At 40.9% G+C, this 18,119-nt stretch overlaps 1 protein-coding gene across 1 annotated transcript in view; it reads left to right on the top strand.

Moving 5' to 3' along the window:
• Window positions 1-18,119, top strand: part of LOC308125541 (protein kinase C-binding protein NELL1-like) — a 430,629-nt gene that overhangs the window by 164,417 nt on the left and 248,093 nt on the right. Inside the window, exons 8-11 of the mRNA XM_080489392.1 lie at window positions 949-1,083; window positions 4,597-4,699; window positions 7,022-7,095; window positions 11,155-11,254. Of these exons, the coding sequence (XP_080345518.1) occupies window positions 949-1,083; window positions 4,597-4,699; window positions 7,022-7,095; window positions 11,155-11,254 (412 nt within the window). The remainder of the gene's footprint in view (window positions 1-948; window positions 1,084-4,596; window positions 4,700-7,021; window positions 7,096-11,154; window positions 11,255-18,119) is intronic.

Genomic DNA, 18,119 nt, shown 5'->3' with positions numbered 1-18,119 from the left:
GGCCACTTCCGGGGTCTGGCTCGCTCCCCTGCTGTTTTATGGCCTATCCATTGTTGCTGGTGTTTTTCCTTCGGGGGAGAAACTTCTTGGAAGAGTTCAATGGAATCTTCAGCCCCAACACGGCCCTCTACATAACAGGTGAGGAGGAGAAAGTTCTGCAAGCTGTGTCACAGAGAAAGGAGGTTCACAGCTTTATTCTTACGGCCGCCTGAGTTGCGGTCGCACCTTCCGCGTTGGTCCTGAGATCACTGTTGCATAATGATGTCATATAACTGCGTCGTTACACGGCGTTCACAACACTGCTTATATTACAACAGTACTCTCTTTTAGTGGGACCATGCACCAGAGTTCGGTCTGGGTACGCTTTGTGTTACCTTATTGTAGGATAGGGTTCAGGTCTAGTCAGGTAGTCACAGCAGAGGGGGGGTTCTGATTGGGCAAGGGTGGGCTGGGCACATGTCATCTTTACACCTCAACATGCCTGCAAGATCTTGGATAAGGATCATTGGATCATTGCTGCAACTTCCACACAGTAGAGAGGAAGAGGGAGAGGGGTTCTGATTGAGCAAGGGGGGGGGGGGGGGGGGGGGGGGGTGCAGAGCAAGGGCTTAGAGGACACTTTTCCTTAAAAAAAGACACTTAAACAAACTTGACTTAATTTGCTCGGGGGCGGGGGGTCTGAAGCCCCCCTTTCGCCCCAGCTACGGCACTGACGGGTGAGGCAACATCGGCGCTGTCAGTCCTGTCTGTCATTTCTCAGTAGACTATAGCCTGAGGTCTGCAGCATGAGCTGAATGACGATCCTTTATTATTCTGTGTGTGCCTTCTAATGAGTGACTCCCAGCAGAGCAGCTCTCTGTGAAAACCGAGAGCAGGGCATGCCAGAGGGCGAGGTGGGGGGGGAACCTGCATACATACTCTGACTTCTGATATGTTTTCTGTGTACAGCTGAACTACGCCGAGTCCAGACTGACCCAGCTGGAAGGCTGTCACTGCGAGAGGACCTGCAGCGCCAACGGCCTGGTGTACCGCGACAAAGAGCTGTGGGCCGAGCCGGAGAACTGTAGAAACTGTGTGTGCAAGGTGAGCGTACCAGAGGGGTTTTTCTGCTAACTTCGCAAATTGAATAAGCCTCCACCAAATAACAACTTTCTTCAATCTTCAGCAAACCTAGAAAACTGCCCAATGCTTTAGTTTTGAAGGTATGGCCGCAAGAGTGAGTGTTCCTGCCATTGATTGCCTTTACTGTAATATTTTGGCCTTCGACCATCAGAATGGGAGTTCGGTCCGAGTCTACAGCCATTTTTGGAAGTAAAATGATCTTCTGGGAAAATTGGCTTAATGCAAACTATTGGCTTAAGGCAGTGGCAGCTGGTGATACATTTCTTAGATTGGTTCTTCATTATTATTCAATTTCAGCCCATGTTAACTTAATTAAATTACAGTGTGTTGCGTTTATAAACCACATTACAACAATTGTGCCTTTTTTAGATTGAGGCGCCCAGTGATGAAAATGAGTGTGCTTTTAAACGGCTAGTGATTAGAGAGCACTTATTAAGACTCTCTTATCAAAATACTTGTAAACAAATACAAGCAGAAGCTTCATTAGTCCCTTTTAGAAAATGAATGCGTTTTGGGACTGGTTTACTTGAAATGACAGTTAGTCTGAGTTTAGTAAAAACAAATGGTATATCAGGTATATTTTCAAACAACACATCAATTCATCTGTCAAAGCATTTTAAAATGAATCTCAAAAAGAATTGCAAAATAAACTGTGCTTTTTAAGGTCTTAGTCATTAGTGACTATGATCATATCTAAACATTTAGAAATATTAACAAACCTGAACACATTTGCAAAATTCTCAACACATTTGTTTTTGTGCGCATTTAAAAAATAACTATGATGGACGAAGTTGAACCTGACCTGCAGCTTTTCAGCCACATTTCTCCTTTCAAAGGGCGAATTAGAAGAGCTGTGACAGAGTTAATAATCAGAGAATCACCGCTTGTTGTCTTCATGCCAATCACAGAGCCAGGGGCGATTTAAACACCCCCAGTCTCGACATGAAATGACGCTGATTGGTTTAATTCTATGTCAGTCACTCTGTTGCCAATCAGTCATTGGTGGGTCAGAGGTGAACTAGTTAACCCTCTTGCGTCACAACGAGGATAACTCTGTTCTGGTGGACTTTGCATTTTTCTCGCTGTGTATTCCATATGCTTTCTCCGGGTAATCCCACATTCCCGAAACATTCATAATAATTCATGATATTTGCCTGTAGGGGTGAATGTTCCTGATTATCTGTGTTTGCCCTGTGAGGTTTAACATGCCCCTCCTTTCAATGGCAAGCTCCAGCACACCTCGACCCGGAGTTGAGTAACGGAGGACCAGAAGATAACTGGATGTATGTGCATGCAAAGTATGACACATGGTTCAAATATTATGATAAAATATTAACTCCATTTAGGAGCCCGATGCACCTGCACCTTTGTGCTCTGCTATTTTAAGGGTCGACGTGTGAGGCTGCAAGAGGTTTTGTGCGCAGGGAAGAGATCGACCTACACACAAAGTGAAAGCAACAGCTATGATGCATCTCAGGACGATGGACAGCTGCATAAATACGCCGTGACTGTGTCACAGCTCACCTGTCTGAAGTGAAGAAAAATACACACCACCACCTGCTGTTAGATCCTGCTGGATCCCGCCATCCTACCAGGGATGATTTAGAAGTTGGAAGTGAAGTCAATAAAGGAGTGCTAAGTGCATAAACAAGCACAACTTTTCTCACTTTGGAGACTGACAGATGGGCTCAAGCAGATTTTGTTCATGGAGTGGGAGATTGACAGCTACATATGTCATCAGTTCATGGCAAAGATGCTTGGCACTGTGTTGCACTGGATGTAATGCGAAGCTCCAACATCGTTTGACTTTAAAATACAGAATCAAAAGTCTCAGTCCAAACTGTTCTGGTTCTATTTAGTGCATTTACCTTAACAGTTAAAAGGAAAGAGAAGCCATGGAATGAGGTGAGAGAGGAAATTAAAAGTTCACTGTTGTGAATTAGGTCACTTTGCAAGACATGATTTGTAAACTACCAAGAAAAACGAAGGTTTCACAGTAATGCAATGCTCCATAACAAACTGATTTGGGTTTTAATGGAGCTTCGTGGGGGTGTAGTAGTTCGTTCTCTTGCTTCACAGCACCGACATATCCAGTACAAGTTGTGTCTCTTTTGGCTTCCAGTTTGTTTTATCTGTCTGGGAGCAGATTGTCTTCAGTTTCCTCCTACAATCCATGTGTTCGGGGTCAATTCTTGACTATAAATTACCCATAATTGTGAATGTAAGAGTGTGTCTTTGTTTGCCTTGTGACTGGCAAGCTGTTCAGGGTGTTCGCTAAGCTCTCCGCCACCACTTCCCTGGATAGATGAATGGAAGACCTTGACAATGACCCAAAACATGGTTGTTTTAAATCCCTCCATTTAGATGCTTGAATCCCAGGTCCTCTGATCCCTGAACATTAAAAGCAAATTGTTGGCAGTGACATAAATCGGTGTATAAAAGCCAGGGCCTTCAAAATGAAAGCAATAGTTTTATTAGGTCTGTGTCTATATCGAGAAAGTTCTTTGTTGTCTTCGATCTGGAATCAGGGTTGAGAAAAACTGCAAAATTCTTTGAGTTAGATAGTCAATGGTTTTTTTTTTTTTTTTAATTATTTGTAATAGTAGTAGTAGAGTCCAGTGACAACATTTATTAAACAATAGTATCTGGAAGACTTATAATGACACTCTGGTGATGCATAATGAATCTAAGTTCTGAAAACAGGTCTTTTTTCTGTAATGATGGAAATCACTAAATGTCCCCAATTTCTCCCACACTTAACTTCTTTAACTTGCCTTCCCATCAGACCTCCCTCTTATCCAGCCTGTGCATCATCCTTCTCTGCCTCCTGCCCACCTTCAAGTCACTGCCCCACTAACAAAGGAGCCTTGCCTGCACTCATATGCAGGAGCCCAACTTTGAAATGTGTTGAATCAGGCCATCCTGGGCCCTGGGGAATTAGACTTGCTGCATCGTTGCACATGAAGCACATGGTGGAGTTTAGTCAGTCTGATTTCCTCCTGTGGACATGCCATTAACTGATAACCGCGGCGTCCCAGGGGAATCGCTTCCGATGACTCATGAAATGAAGAGGCGCTCGCAGAGAGAGATATCCACCTCAAAAAAAAAAAAAAAAGCGAAGCCTGTCCTTCAGGGCATGAATAACGACCTGCTATCGAAACGCTGCTGGGCTTCAGTATGAGCTCCATGATGACCCTGTTCTCTGATTGGATGATATCATGAATTGTCTTTTATTTGTGAATATGATAGCTTTCAGTTTTAGACGGTAGTTCTGAGGGTACGACTGGTTTAGCGTTGGTCTGCCAAGTGTTGATACTTGAGAGCTCAAATTAATCTAAATTCATATACAGATGGATGTGAAAGAATCATTTATTTTGCAAAAGCTGTCTGCACACTGAACTTTGGATGGATTTTTGCTAAATGTTTATATGTTTATGTTTTTTAATAAATAAAGAAATGTGCATTTTCTCACAGAACGGTGTGGTGGAGTGTCGCAGGATTTTCTGTCCTCCAGCTAACTGCTCTGAAGACTTGCTGCCGGTGCACATCGAAGGGACCTGTTGCAAGATGTGCAGACGTAAGTAGCAGCTGTAAACGTTCAGTCTGCATGAAACTGATATTCACAACCTTTTTTTACACCACATGCTCCCCCTCTTTCCTCAGTGCTTTATGTTGTCACTCATCCTTTATGTGCAGATGTTTTCACTCTCTGCGGTCAAGAGTTGGATGGTGGTGCCGTGTTCGAAGGTTTTTTTCAAAGAAATGATTTCTGGGTTGAAAATACTTGCAGTGCATGGCTCAATTTACTTGCAGTACTAACCCATTAGATTATTAAAAACGAGTGCACAGAAATGTTTTTGGATATTTCCCCCAGGTTATTCTAACTGCCTTCTATTAATATATCGTGCCGTTATTTTAGGAAAATTGTTCAAATGGGAATTAGGAAGGCTTGTATTTTTATATCTGCTATGACTGGGTCCCCCTTGGTGGTAAATCAGGTAAAAATCATGTTTTATTGAAAGGACCTCAGTTTGTTGCAGTAGAAAGGACATCAGACGTTTCAATGACTTGTTGTGGTGCCCAACACAAAAGCAAGCAACAGTATACAGTCTTTTTTTTGTCTGCTTTTATTGTAGTAAGTCATCCCTTTTTTTTAAAAGCACCATGTAACAGTGGGAAATGTGAAAGTGATTGGATTCATGTTCACTTTTCAACCTGTTGGTTTGTAAATTGCTGTTTTTAGTCTTCTGTGTGTGAACTGTTGTAGCCCATTTTTTTTGTCCTTTCTCGTTGACACATCAATATTTTTATTCAGAAGCACGAGCAATGCCACTTTGTGTTCTGTAAGGTTATGTGTGTAATACTGTGCATACCCGGGGGGTGAAACACATTGTAGTGTAGGGAACAATTACGGCCCAATTTCTTCTTGAGTGGGCTGGACCTGTAAAATAGTGCCATAATAACCTTTGAATTTAAACTTTTTTTGTTTTTTTGTTGTTGTTGTAGTGCAGAGTATGTATTTGTGATGTACATTTTGATATTTTTTGCAAACCCAAGCAATTACTACCAAAAACTCCTTCGATCTCAACATAAAGCAAATTTTAAATAAACATGTTGGTGCAAAATACAGTGAAATGTTCAAAAAACACCTTCTGTAGCTGTTGCATTATGCATGTTTTTACAAACTCACCCTGACAGCATGGCAAGTCATTTTTTAAGAAAAATCCATGTTGAACCTTTTACCATTTGTTTGGTGGTTTGGCATCCTGGACTGGAGCCTCTTGCAAGCCAGTTTGGTCCACAGGCCTTATGTTTGACACCCCTGATGTAGAGAGTGCCATTTTTAATAAAAGCAGAACTGTGAATATTTTTGATTGTGACAGTGATGATGAGATGATTAGAATAAAAATGAAAGGGGGTGAAATGACAGCAATAACAAATGAATGTAAGTAGCTGGGTTTAACAATTGGAGCACAGTGCTTTATAACCTCTTTACAACTTGATGTTTCATTAAAAAAATCAAGAGAATAAAGGTAATAATTCGTTCCAGACAAAAACATTACACAGAGCCATTATACAGGTTTCAGGTGCAAGTTTTAATTAAATTCCAACAAATTGCATCCTGACCATATATGAGCGTATGTTTACTTATTTATTCAATAACCTTTCCGTTTTTAAAGGACTCCCTGGAAGAAGACACTAAAAGCTACCGAGAAACAACAGGGTTGTTTGTCCTTTGTTTTCTTTCAAAATGAAGCCGTATTAGACTCTGTAAGAGCAGAGATCACAGTCGTGTGATTTCCATGGAAGCTGAAATGCGAGCACTATTTAAAATATGAAACACACCAGGGTTTGGTAACTGCTCACGGCCCCTTGGACATCCGCGACTCCCTTACTGCACTGCAAGAACACACAATCCCCGAAGTATAGGCCTCTTTTAAATAATTCCAGCTCCTCACCGCCTCCCACCATCCCTCAGCTCACTCCCTCTCCCTCCTCTTCCTCCCCTATGAACATCAGAGCCCTGGCACAGATGAACAAGGGGAGCAGCACTCCAGAGTTGTGACTGAGCAGTGCGCGGTCCTGCACCCTGGAGAGGAGGAAAGCAGGACTTCATATCATATGCTTCACTTTCTATTTATGCTTGATCACCAGAGGAATATGCAGAAGGGCTTTCCTCTGTTGTATTCTTAATGTGCTGTTACATTTCCTCTCCTTTTGTGCACACTAGCCAGGAACAACTTTGTTTCTTACAGAATTAACTATGCAGAAATTCAAGCTTGAAACTTTTTTTTCCCCCTGCACAGTATTTCTCACTGTTGTTGAAAACATCTTTTTTGTCTTATACACACTGTACAGCCTTAGAAAAAAAAGTAATGTTCTGTTGTCTTGCCTGCAGCTAAATGTACCTACATGGGACAGACGTTTTCTGAAGGCCAGCGCTTTTTATCCAGGAGCTGCAGGGAATGCAAGGTAACACGTCTTACATTGTGCGGCCCTCTCTCGGGCATTTAGCCTCTACTCTGCAATCAGATCACCAGGCAGCGCTTTCTCTTTTCAGTAGAGAAACGTGCTGTGATTGTGTGCGGTGGTCTACTTGGTGTGTTATTCAATTAGCCATCAGGCCTTATTAGTTTTCCCACCCTCCTGCAATCTGTTCAATCTGCCTCTTTTTTTTTTTCTCCTTCGCCCTAATGGTGAGATAGCCAGGTTATTAGAATAACTTATGAATATGGCAACACAAAGGCCTGATCTGAATTAGAGCATCATCACTGCATGTATTATAATTGAAGTCATTATTCCCTTTCAGTATAAAACAGAGGTGAGCCTTCTTTACTGAGCAGCCATTTATCTTTAAAGACTCTATTTTAAGAGGAAAATGAGTGTTCTGTGCATATAATTGCTTACAAAGAACCACAGAGGGATTCCTGGACTCCTTATTAGCCCCCAGAGACCCCGAGACATCATTATACTGTTTGTAAGCTTTTGTTTCAAGTAATTACAGCTATCTCCGCTCCTGGATATAAACGCCAGTAAATGACCAATTTGTGGGCAAATTATTCTGAGAAGGGGTCAAAGTGGGCTTTATTTTAAGGCTGCGGCAGCTTGGGATCACAACAACCCCATAAATTTTGCAGTTGTTTCTGAGCTTGTGCAGCTAATTTTGGAGAGACTGTCAGATGGCGCGCTGGGTCTCTGGTGAGCACTGATGTGATGTGTCACCTTCCTGCTCCAGACTGTGTCCCTGGCCTCTCGCCCTCACGGCTCGGAGTAAAGACATTACCTGTGAATGGGTCACAGGTACAGGGAGCGAAAAAAGTCAAATTAGATAGGGAGACATATAGTCACAGTACATATATTGTTGTGGTTCATACTAAAAACTACTAGAGTTAATTTGATAAAAAAAAGGTGTCAGTACTTCTGCATCATTCATTGTACTGAATGACGTTGTCGGATTTTAATTTGATTAACAGCAACCGCTGATATCGCCAGGGAACTCATGAAATAGAGACTCATGAAATAATAAAAGTAAAGCTTGAAAATTATAAATAGGCGAGAAAAAAACAAGTTTCAGATTGAATGAGACATAAAATAAAAGGTGTGTTATGCTTTCAATTACCTGTTTTAATTTTGGTGATCAAAAGTGCAAGCTTCAACCTTGCTCAGCATACCTCGCAACCCCAGGGTGGCTGGATGGATGGATGGATGGATGGATGGATGGATGGGTGGATGGATGGATGGATGGATGGGTGGCATGCTTATGCAAGTAAGATATAGTATAGTCGGCAGCGTGACAGTAATGATGTATTTCTGTGAATAATAGTCAACTATTGTTAATGTCAAAAAACAAAAGAACACAAGAATTAAATTTTGCTTTCATCAAATAACTTCAATACAGAGTGATATAACAATATATTAACTCTTGATTAATCCCATATTGGTATGAATGATAAAATGGCCACAAAGTGACCGCGCCGTTCGAAGTGACACGAGTTAATATGGTTCCAAGAGTGCGGCATTGAAGAAAGTTGTGAAGGAGAAAGGCGTCTTCGGGATTTGATTCAATACTTGAGACCTTGAAAGGCATTATGGGTATTACCAGAAGCCCCAATACACCAATAAGACGACAGGTACGTATTTGTCCGGTATCTGTTTTGAAAGCCCAAAGGGAGACGACGCACGGTGTTATCTACCTTTGTTTCCCTCCTGTGGTGGAGCATATCAGCACCGTAACTGTTATCTGCATTCATGCTGTCCTTATGAGTGTGGGCAGCCTTTATGCCGTATCTCCACTTCTGTGTGTTGTCATGGAAACCTTGTTTTTTGTTTAGTTTTTTTTATCTTAAAATACCCACCTAAATACATCCTTTTATGTCAGTAAGATTTAATACATTTCAAATGTGTTGTTTATTTATACTTGGTAATAAAATTCAGCTTTTTGTGACAGTTGTTTTACAATTAATTCTGCTCAGTTATGTCACTACAGACAGACTGATATAAGAAAGGTTATCAGAGTAGATCGTTCTCAAGACTATTTGTGACATTTTTCTAAAATTACATGCTTTTGAGGACATAAAAGTCAAACATTACTGCCGTAATCTACCATAAAGAGCTGCTTTTACTAACACTATAGCTTTATGTTTTTTTCTATAAATGTTTAGATTTTGCATGAAGTTGCATGATGTGATACTTTGGTTTCTTTTGCATATTTAGGGCTGGGTGTCGGAAGCTTATTTCGCTTTCATTTGTTTTCTTTTTCTCTCAACATGACAGTAATGATTGCAAATAACACTCACTTCAGTGTTAAATCCCTCTCTCACCACAGATACCTAAAAAATGATGCATTCTGCCTAAAGCATACATAAACGTAGCTAACTAGTTGTAATTAGTTAATCTCGCTAATTACAATCTGCTAACCCGAGGGGCATTTTTTCCAAAAATACCAGTCAATAAAAAAAAAAATGAATTGAACGTGTTATTTGACTTGCCACGGAAATGCCACCAAAGATCCGATGATTTAAACTAAATGGTTTGAAAAGTGTGATTCAGAATCAAAATCTACAAACATGCAGGTTCATGCAAAACAATCGAGGAATATATTTACAAAATAATTCATGTTAACTAGATTTCAGATGCTCTTTAAGATAGAGATGAACAGAAATAGTGTTGCATGTTTGAATGTGGCACTTATAAGTTGTAGTAATAACTATCTGAGACCTTCACAATTATGGATGATTCTCCTGATTGCAGCACTATATTGCAAATACCATCATTTCCAGACTATTAAGCACACCTGAATATAAGCCACACCCACACACCCCCAAAAAAAAAAAAAATTGGAGTAGAATTTGAATGCATCACATATGTATTGGTGGCATAAAACTCGTTAACCCGTAAAAAATCCACTAATTAGCCACGTCATTTAAGCCACAGGGTTCAAAGTGTGTGAAAAAAAAAATAACACCTTATAGTTCGAAAATTACGGTATTGAGGACGTTTGGAGGAAGTAGAGCGTCATGCTACTTTAAAAGTACTTATTATTTCACACTGTGCTCTTAAATTGTTCATATATTGTCACATGCAGTGTTTAAATTATATTGGACTGCTATGCAGCATATACATCATTCAGTATCATGTATTTATGACTTTATATTGTGTGTGTTTTTCTTTCTCTTTGTGCTGTTTTGGGTTTTAATCCCTTTTGCTCAACATCTGGATTATCCCTTCTGTTGAACCATTATAGGAATGAGGGATGCACCAATACCAGCATTGGGTTTACTGCATGGTGTACTCGTACGCGTACTTGCACCCGTAAAAGAGTCCCGATACAACCCAGCGAGTATTGCGTGATGCTCTCTGTCGTCGGCAGGTACAATGGGAGCATGACGGTTTGGGGATTCTTTAATAATAATGCGAATGACAAAAGTAAGGCAGAACTGAAGTTCTGTCGAAATATCAAGAGGAGGTGAAAGATAGTTGGTACAACACCAGCAACTGACTGACCAGAGACATTTGGACCAGCAGCCCGATGTCACTCAACTTAACTGCTCAGTGGATCAGGAGGATTTTACCCCGAGTCAGCGCTACGTGCTACATGCTATATGCTAAAGTATTTCGGTGTTCAAACACCAGCGATGCTACATGGTAAAACATTGTCTACACTACTACTGTAGCTGCAGTGGTATACTGGAGCCTTCGTAGCATCAATGCATGGCCCTCATATATCGTTTGCTTATGGAGTACGGATTAAACTTAATTGTATTTAATAAGTACTTGTATTGATACTCGATATCGGCAAGTAGCTAATGGTCAGTATTTTTACTCGTCCTTTAAAAAAAGTGGTGTCAGTGCATCCCGAAAAGAAATGCATATCTGCTCTGAATCCAAATATCACCATCATCTCTCAAACATGTAACTGATCTAATTATATAGTTTTTTTCTAGTTGGGGGAAAAAAACAACCTAACAACAAAGACTTGCACACGTTTGCGACCACCTCTAAAATGAGTGTTTCTCTTCTCTTCTGTCCCAGAGCGGCCTGATGGTGAAAGTCACCGAAACCTGCCCGGAGATGAACTGCACCCTCGTCGAGCAGATCCTACCTGATGGCAGATGCTGCAACGTCTGCCGAGGTGCGTCTTTCTTTCTCACTTTGCGCACTTTCCAATTACGTGAATCACTTCTTCTTCTTCTTCCATTGTGCGCGCACCATCGGCGTAAACACAGCCTCGGTTGCTCGTGGCTGCTTCAGGTTTGTACCTCTGCTATAATTATGTTTTCCCACCCGGTGTCAATGCTTTTTCTTTTTTTTTTTTGGCTGGGTTACCGATCATATCTGATTGGTCTGTCTGCTTTAGAGCACCTGCTATGCCAATTTGCGTGAACCCTGCTGCTTTGGCAGGGAGGTGCTAGAGGGTAAATAGCCACGGGTAATTCAGTAAATACATTGAATAAACAAACTGTTGGAGGCTGCCAGCTATAGAGTGGTAATGAAAGGATCCCGGGGACGGTTTCGGAGTGGAGGAAATTGCGCTCTAGTTTAGCTAAGATAGACAGAGTGCCTCCTCGCCATGTTCAGAAGAGAGGGAGATGAAAAGTATGTAAAAAAGATGGCAGGGAAAATGCATGTTTATGAGACAGGAAAGGGTAGAGGGAGGAAATGGATGGGAGACGAAGGAAGTTTAGCTGAAAGCGGCAAGCAGCGTCAGGGGGAAATGTAATGCTACAGAGCTGTGTGCTGAAAGAGGAAGAGAGGAGACGGAAGGTAAACGGTACACAGGATAATGGATAGATGAAAAGAAGGGTAAGGAGATGTATGTACGGTGTCCCCACTCTTCCTTCTGTATTGGCTTTAAGGACGGCTGAGTAAGAGTTCTGCTTTCATGATAGAGTTCTGGCAACCTGAGGTCTTCAGCGAGGGGACCCACATCCCTAAAGATTATGGTGTAAATGTGTGAGGCCACCTTCGCTCGTGTTGGAGAAATGATCAGCATATTCAGGCCCCTGCTTGGTGGAAAGGTCTTAAACTTAATCTGGTAATTAATCCCAGGCAGGTTTCGTCGTTAACGTTGTTTGAAAGGAGCCATTCCCTTCAGGAGCGGGTAGCGTGTTGCACTGATGGTCATCCATCTGTCCGCTAAAGAGAGGAGGAGGTTCTACTGTGCTATCGGATGACAACTGACCGGGGACACTTAAGATAATAAAAGGTGCACGCTATCTTGTAAAGTGGAATTAAAGGTTAATTCTCCTATAGCAACCCGTGGAATCAAATTGTTCAGGCTTCTGCCTGAATATAATATACACAACAACTGTATGTCACTGCAAAGGTGAGGAGTATTTGAATCATTTTGATTTCTCTGTTTACATGAGTTTTGTTTTGTTTTATGCTTTTTGTAGAAGACATGTACATCCATGCCCTGTTTACACAACAACATTTCCAAGTGACTACAGAGAACTTTCATAGCGCTTTGGGTGTCCGTTAACATGACAACGGTGCTCGGAGCCACTGAAAGGGAGCGTTTTTGAAAGCAGCTTCCAAGGTGGAACTTTTCGAAAACACTCCAACTCAGTCCCCGTGGAAACGAGGGAAAGCTCTGCCACTGTGCACGGGCATTATAGTCATAGTGCGAGGAGATGAACAATATCTACAATGTTTGTCTCCAGAGTGTCATGACTCCCAGTCCACATTCTCCTGGGACTTGGTAGTTTTACCGTAATAACAATCCATTGTCATCTGTCTATAACAACGCATATTGTTCTCTGGGCGCATTAACTAATAGGACTTACTCCTTCCTGGCTTGGCATGCTAACTACATCTGAAGTTCGTCCATTTTCGTGTAAAAAAAATTTCTTTTCTGAAACAAAAATGCAAAACTAATGCATTTTCACTTGAAACGGTGCTCAAATCAGTGATTCCTCACCTGGGATTCAGGACCACTTGCTTTTTGCGCTGAGTGTGATTATGTCCTCCAGTATTTGCCCTACACTGTAATAAATATATGCAAAATAGGTAAAGTCACACATTTTAATATTTTGCATTTAAAAAAGACATAAATTATAGTTGCTTATTGCTCAGAGATTATTGATTGTTCTGATGTGAAACTGAGCTGTCTTACACATTAGAAATTGACATAGTATTATGGTTCCTACTATATCATCTCAGATCGGTTGATTATTGTAAAGCTTGATGCTTGATGTTGGAGATAACAGCTGAGATAACGACTGTAATTCTGACTTTGCTCTCTCGAGAATATAGTGTGAACGTGTGGCAGCCCATCTGTCTGAGGTGCAGCAACACACACGACATTATGTGCTGTCAGGTCCTGACTCAGTCTGCCCTCCATGTGAAGATCTTTCACCAGTAAATAATGAAGTTACCAGCTGTCATGTGAGTGAACGTTAACTCTGCTGCTGTGCAGACTGACACAGATCCACAAACCACATGTACTGTATTTATATAGTTAGCTGGCTCAATATATTGAGCCATATTAGAGTCCACAATTTGGATATTTAGAATTATGATAAGACAAATGTACAGAAGTTTATTGTATTGTTTTGTTTAAATGCATTTTCCTTGGCTGTTGAGATAAATTTAAACTCCATTTTTAAAAAAAAATGTTTTCTAGACTACAATTATTGAAAAGATATTTGGCTTTTCCCGTGGGCTCACCACCTGCTGGAAAGGTTCTTAATCGGTGCATTGTGATCTGGGTGACAGTGCTCAGACTGCCACCCCTGCGACCCAGAAACGGATAAGCGGGAGAAAATGGATGGATGGATGGATGGATGGATGGATGGATGGATGGATGGATGGATGGATATTTGGCTTAAGTTTTCACAAATAATGAATTTGAGTGAGCTGCGCATCTGTCCGTCTCCTCCTGTGTGTTTGCGCCCTGCCGGTGCTACAGTAATTCTATAGTTACGTAGTCGGTTAATTGACTGTTTTAATGACTTTATACAAGGGTTAGGGTTAGTATGTATGTAAAACCGAGAAGTTAGCGTTTGGGAGACAAAATGTATTTACTAAGTTAAGTCATTGTCTTTTGAAAGTTGCCAGTTCCCTTAAATGTATTTTTTTAAATCTTTTTACAATCAACATGTTATTAAACAATATAAATACGATATCTAGCTTGAAGAACCTGTAAACAACTAATGAAATAAAGAAATTTAAACACTTGGTCATCATCTGCTAGAATTACAATTATTTCAGCTATTTTGGACTTTCAGCATCTAGAACCAGGTATTTTAAAGGATTCAGAGAAATCTCAGAAAGTAGGGGTCATGGCTGAAAATAACAACACTGAATGGCTGTGACCTTTGACCCATTAAAGTGAATCATAAATCATCTTGTCTTTTTACTTTTTCATCCATCCATTTTCTCCCGCTTATCCATTTCCGGGTCACGGGGGTGTCAGTCTGAGGACTGAGCGCATTGCACTGATTAAGAACCTTCCTGCAGGTGGCGAGCCCACGGGAAGGTGGCGCCCAGCTTGAGACATGAACCCACTACCTTGAGATTGTGAGTCTCCTGCTCTACCAACTGAGCTAGCCGGGGGCTTTTACTTTTTCATCTGATTATAAATTGAAAAAGAAAAGTCTAAATCATGATTGAATAACAATCATGCCATGTTATTTGCATTTCAGAGTGGGTGTGCGGAGCCAGACAGTGACGCAGTGGTTTGTGTGGAGTTTGCATGCTCTTCCAGTGTGTGCATGGGTTTCCTCTGGGTACTCTGATTTCCTCCCACAGTCCAAAGTCATGCATGTGAGGTTAATTAGTGATGCTAAATTGCCTCTAGACGTGAATGTGTTTGTCCTACGACAGACTGGTGACCTCTCTCGAGTGTATCCTGCCCTCACCGAGAGTGGCACTGATGTGGGCTGCACCATGTGGGTCTCCGAGTGTAATTGTGTTGAGGAAGGGTCCGTGTTGACCGAGGCTGGCATTGATGTGGGCTGCATCATGTTACATCTTCTCTGACAAGTATTGTGTTGAGACAGAAGGGACAGTGATAATGGCTTCTGTCTCTGCATTGATTGAGGCATCTACAGATTATCTGTAAAAGAAGAGACATTTCTTTCTGACAAATGTCATAACTGAGAAACAAACATTTACTTTACATCCAATAAACAATATATACTTTTTTTCATTAATTCAAACAGTTATGACCATTTCATTTGGTGAAAGAAATTCCACAAATTGCTACAAGTGAGGTTCCATTGAAAGCAACTTGCTTTATTGCCAAGCAGATGGACAGACCCCCAAGAAAGCAGTCCAAGTCAATATAACCCTGACTAACATACTTAATACACACTTTATACATGAAAACAGACAAATGTCATCCAACATTATTGTTAGATGTGAAAGCATATGATTTTAAACAGATGTATCTCATCAATGTACCCTGGAAGGGCACTGCATCTGCACTGATTTCACAGATGTCTCTGCATCACACCCTCTCCTGAGGGTTGAATCTGAATTTGGGACAGAGGATACGCACATTCTGTCGAAGGCAGGGTTGTGTGCCCCAGGCTGGATCCTTCAACAATCATAGAGGGATGCATCTGAAAGAAAAGTCAACCAATATTGACGTCAGGAAACTTTACAGATAACGTATTATGGAACAAGGATAGGTGATACAAACTGACAAATATCAGTTATTGAGGATTTTAATGATGTAGTCAGGATCAGTAACCCCTCTGAGAATGTGACTGTGGTGGGCCTAAATGTCCCCCTGCTAATGCGTCTTGCAGTTGATCATAGGACAAAACAGGGGGAGGTGTCATCTAACAATGTTTAAACTCACTACTCATACTGTTAATTGCAGCAGGCCTGCCACCGTATATATTATGTACATAATCTGCTGCTTTTGTCCACCCACCTTTTTTCCCTTTGTTTTTGTTCTTCCTCTTACTGTTTTTAATATGCCCCTCTAACCCACCTTTAACCTGTTTTTGAATTCTGAAAAGTGGTTAGTAGAAAAGAACATTCTTGCATTTTGGAGAGTTAGAAATGAACACATATAGAAGAAAAGAATCTGCTATGGGGGTCAGTTAGTAGAAAAGCATATTCTTACTTTCAGTAGACACGAGCTTCTTTATAGACACAGAAAATATTGCGCACCTCGCTCTTGTCACGCGTAAAAAAACCTAAAACAACAACATAAAGACTAACTTGTACTCGAGTCACGTAACTTCCTGTGTGGAGTTGCTGGACACGACAAAGATTCAGTTTTACAGACTTTATAAAATCGCTAAAGGTTTGTCAATCAACTGTTGATGTAACTATAAAAAACTATGTTTTAAAATCTGCTTGCTACTTCACACATTATAAATACTCGATTAGGTTTCAAATGCGCCGGCTACTTCGCGCTGTATAGAGGTTGTGATATAAAGTTTCCGGAATAGTGTCGAGAAATGGCAACGCGCTTCTTGTCTGTGGACGAACTTCCTGTATTGTGGCCACTTCCAGTGTAGAGGGAGAAATGGTGGCGGGTTCGGCTTGGTGCCTCTCAGAAATATTGCAATATGTTGTTTAACAGAAAGCTCTGGATCAAGTACAAATGTACTGTTATGAAACAAATACTCAAATAAAAGTACTTCAAGTACCCACTCTATGTATCATTTGGATTTTCACCACACTCAAAAGCATTTTCTAGTAGTTTTCAACCAGTTATATCTCTGTAAATTATATAGTTTCTTATTACTTGTTTACTTGTTAATCACATTTAAAATAAATATAAAGTGTTAAGTTTGAACTGTGGTTGTATTCAGATGATATGGTATAAATCAGGGGTCTCAAATATAAGGCCCGTGGGCCACAACCGGCCCGCATGATTCCTCCAATTCAGCCAAACCGCCAAGCAAAGGGTAAAAATGTCAAAGAAAATGTTTCAACTCAAATTTCTACAGAGTTGCGGACACAACACAACACTGAAACCCCGAGCTGAGATATTGGTGATGCTGCCATGAAAGCCTCAAAGTCACGCTGTGAGGGTGACTTTGTAGAAACATGCATAATGCAACAGCTGTAGGAGAAGTTTTCTGGACATTTCACTGTATTTTGCAACAGAAGGACTCATTTAAATTGGCTTCATGTTCATATTGTATTAATTTTGGGTAGTAATAGATTTTATTTTGTAAAAACAGACATTTTCATACCGTATACTCTGCTCCACAACAACGACAAACTTTTTAAGTTTAAATTTAAAGGTTATTGTGGCACTATTTTACCAGCCCAGCACACTAAACATGAAATTGGGCTATACGTGGTCTCTGAACCAAAATGTGTACAACTGCTATAAATTGTTCTTTAAATGACATTCTTTGCAAAAAAATACTCTTAAGAAATACAATTTCAGGATAATAAGAGTAATTGCTCACTTGTGTTTAGTTAATGCCTCAGCTTGATTTCTGTTTTTCAGTGGGACAAATGTGTCTGATCACACCTGATTTTTCGAACACAGGCGACTGCAGGTGTATTTTGAAAAGTGAGAAAACGACGAGTTTGTGTGTGAATTTAGCTGCAACACTTGTATGTCAGTGCTCCCCTGTACGGGTTGTAAAGAAAGAATAAAACACGTGTGGAGAAGAGAGAGGAGGAGAGGAAATGTATACCGTTTAGGAGAAAAGAGAGTGAAAGAAGAGGGAACGTTTTTGGCAAAGAGGAGTTTATGCAGTAAGAAGAGGCAATTAAAGATTAGAGTCTCAGTGCTTCTTTCCTTCTGCTTCTTTGTCACACACACACACACACACACACACACACACACACACACACACACACACACACACACACACACACACACACACACACACACACACACACACACACACACACACACACACACACACACACACACACACACACACACACACACACACACACAATCACTTCTCATTGTCTGTTTGTCTGTCTGTCACCACCCTGAAGTGTCACAGTAATTCTCAGGCAATCCAGTGTATCTGCACATACATTTTTCAGCATGTTCTCGGTCT

The sequence above is a fragment of the Lipophrys pholis genome, assembly GCF_963383615.2.
Source record: "Lipophrys pholis genome assembly, chromosome: 2".
Lineage (NCBI taxonomy): Eukaryota > Metazoa > Chordata > Actinopteri > Blenniiformes > Blenniidae > Lipophrys > Lipophrys pholis.
This window is presented reverse-complemented; position numbering and strand designations above follow the sequence as displayed.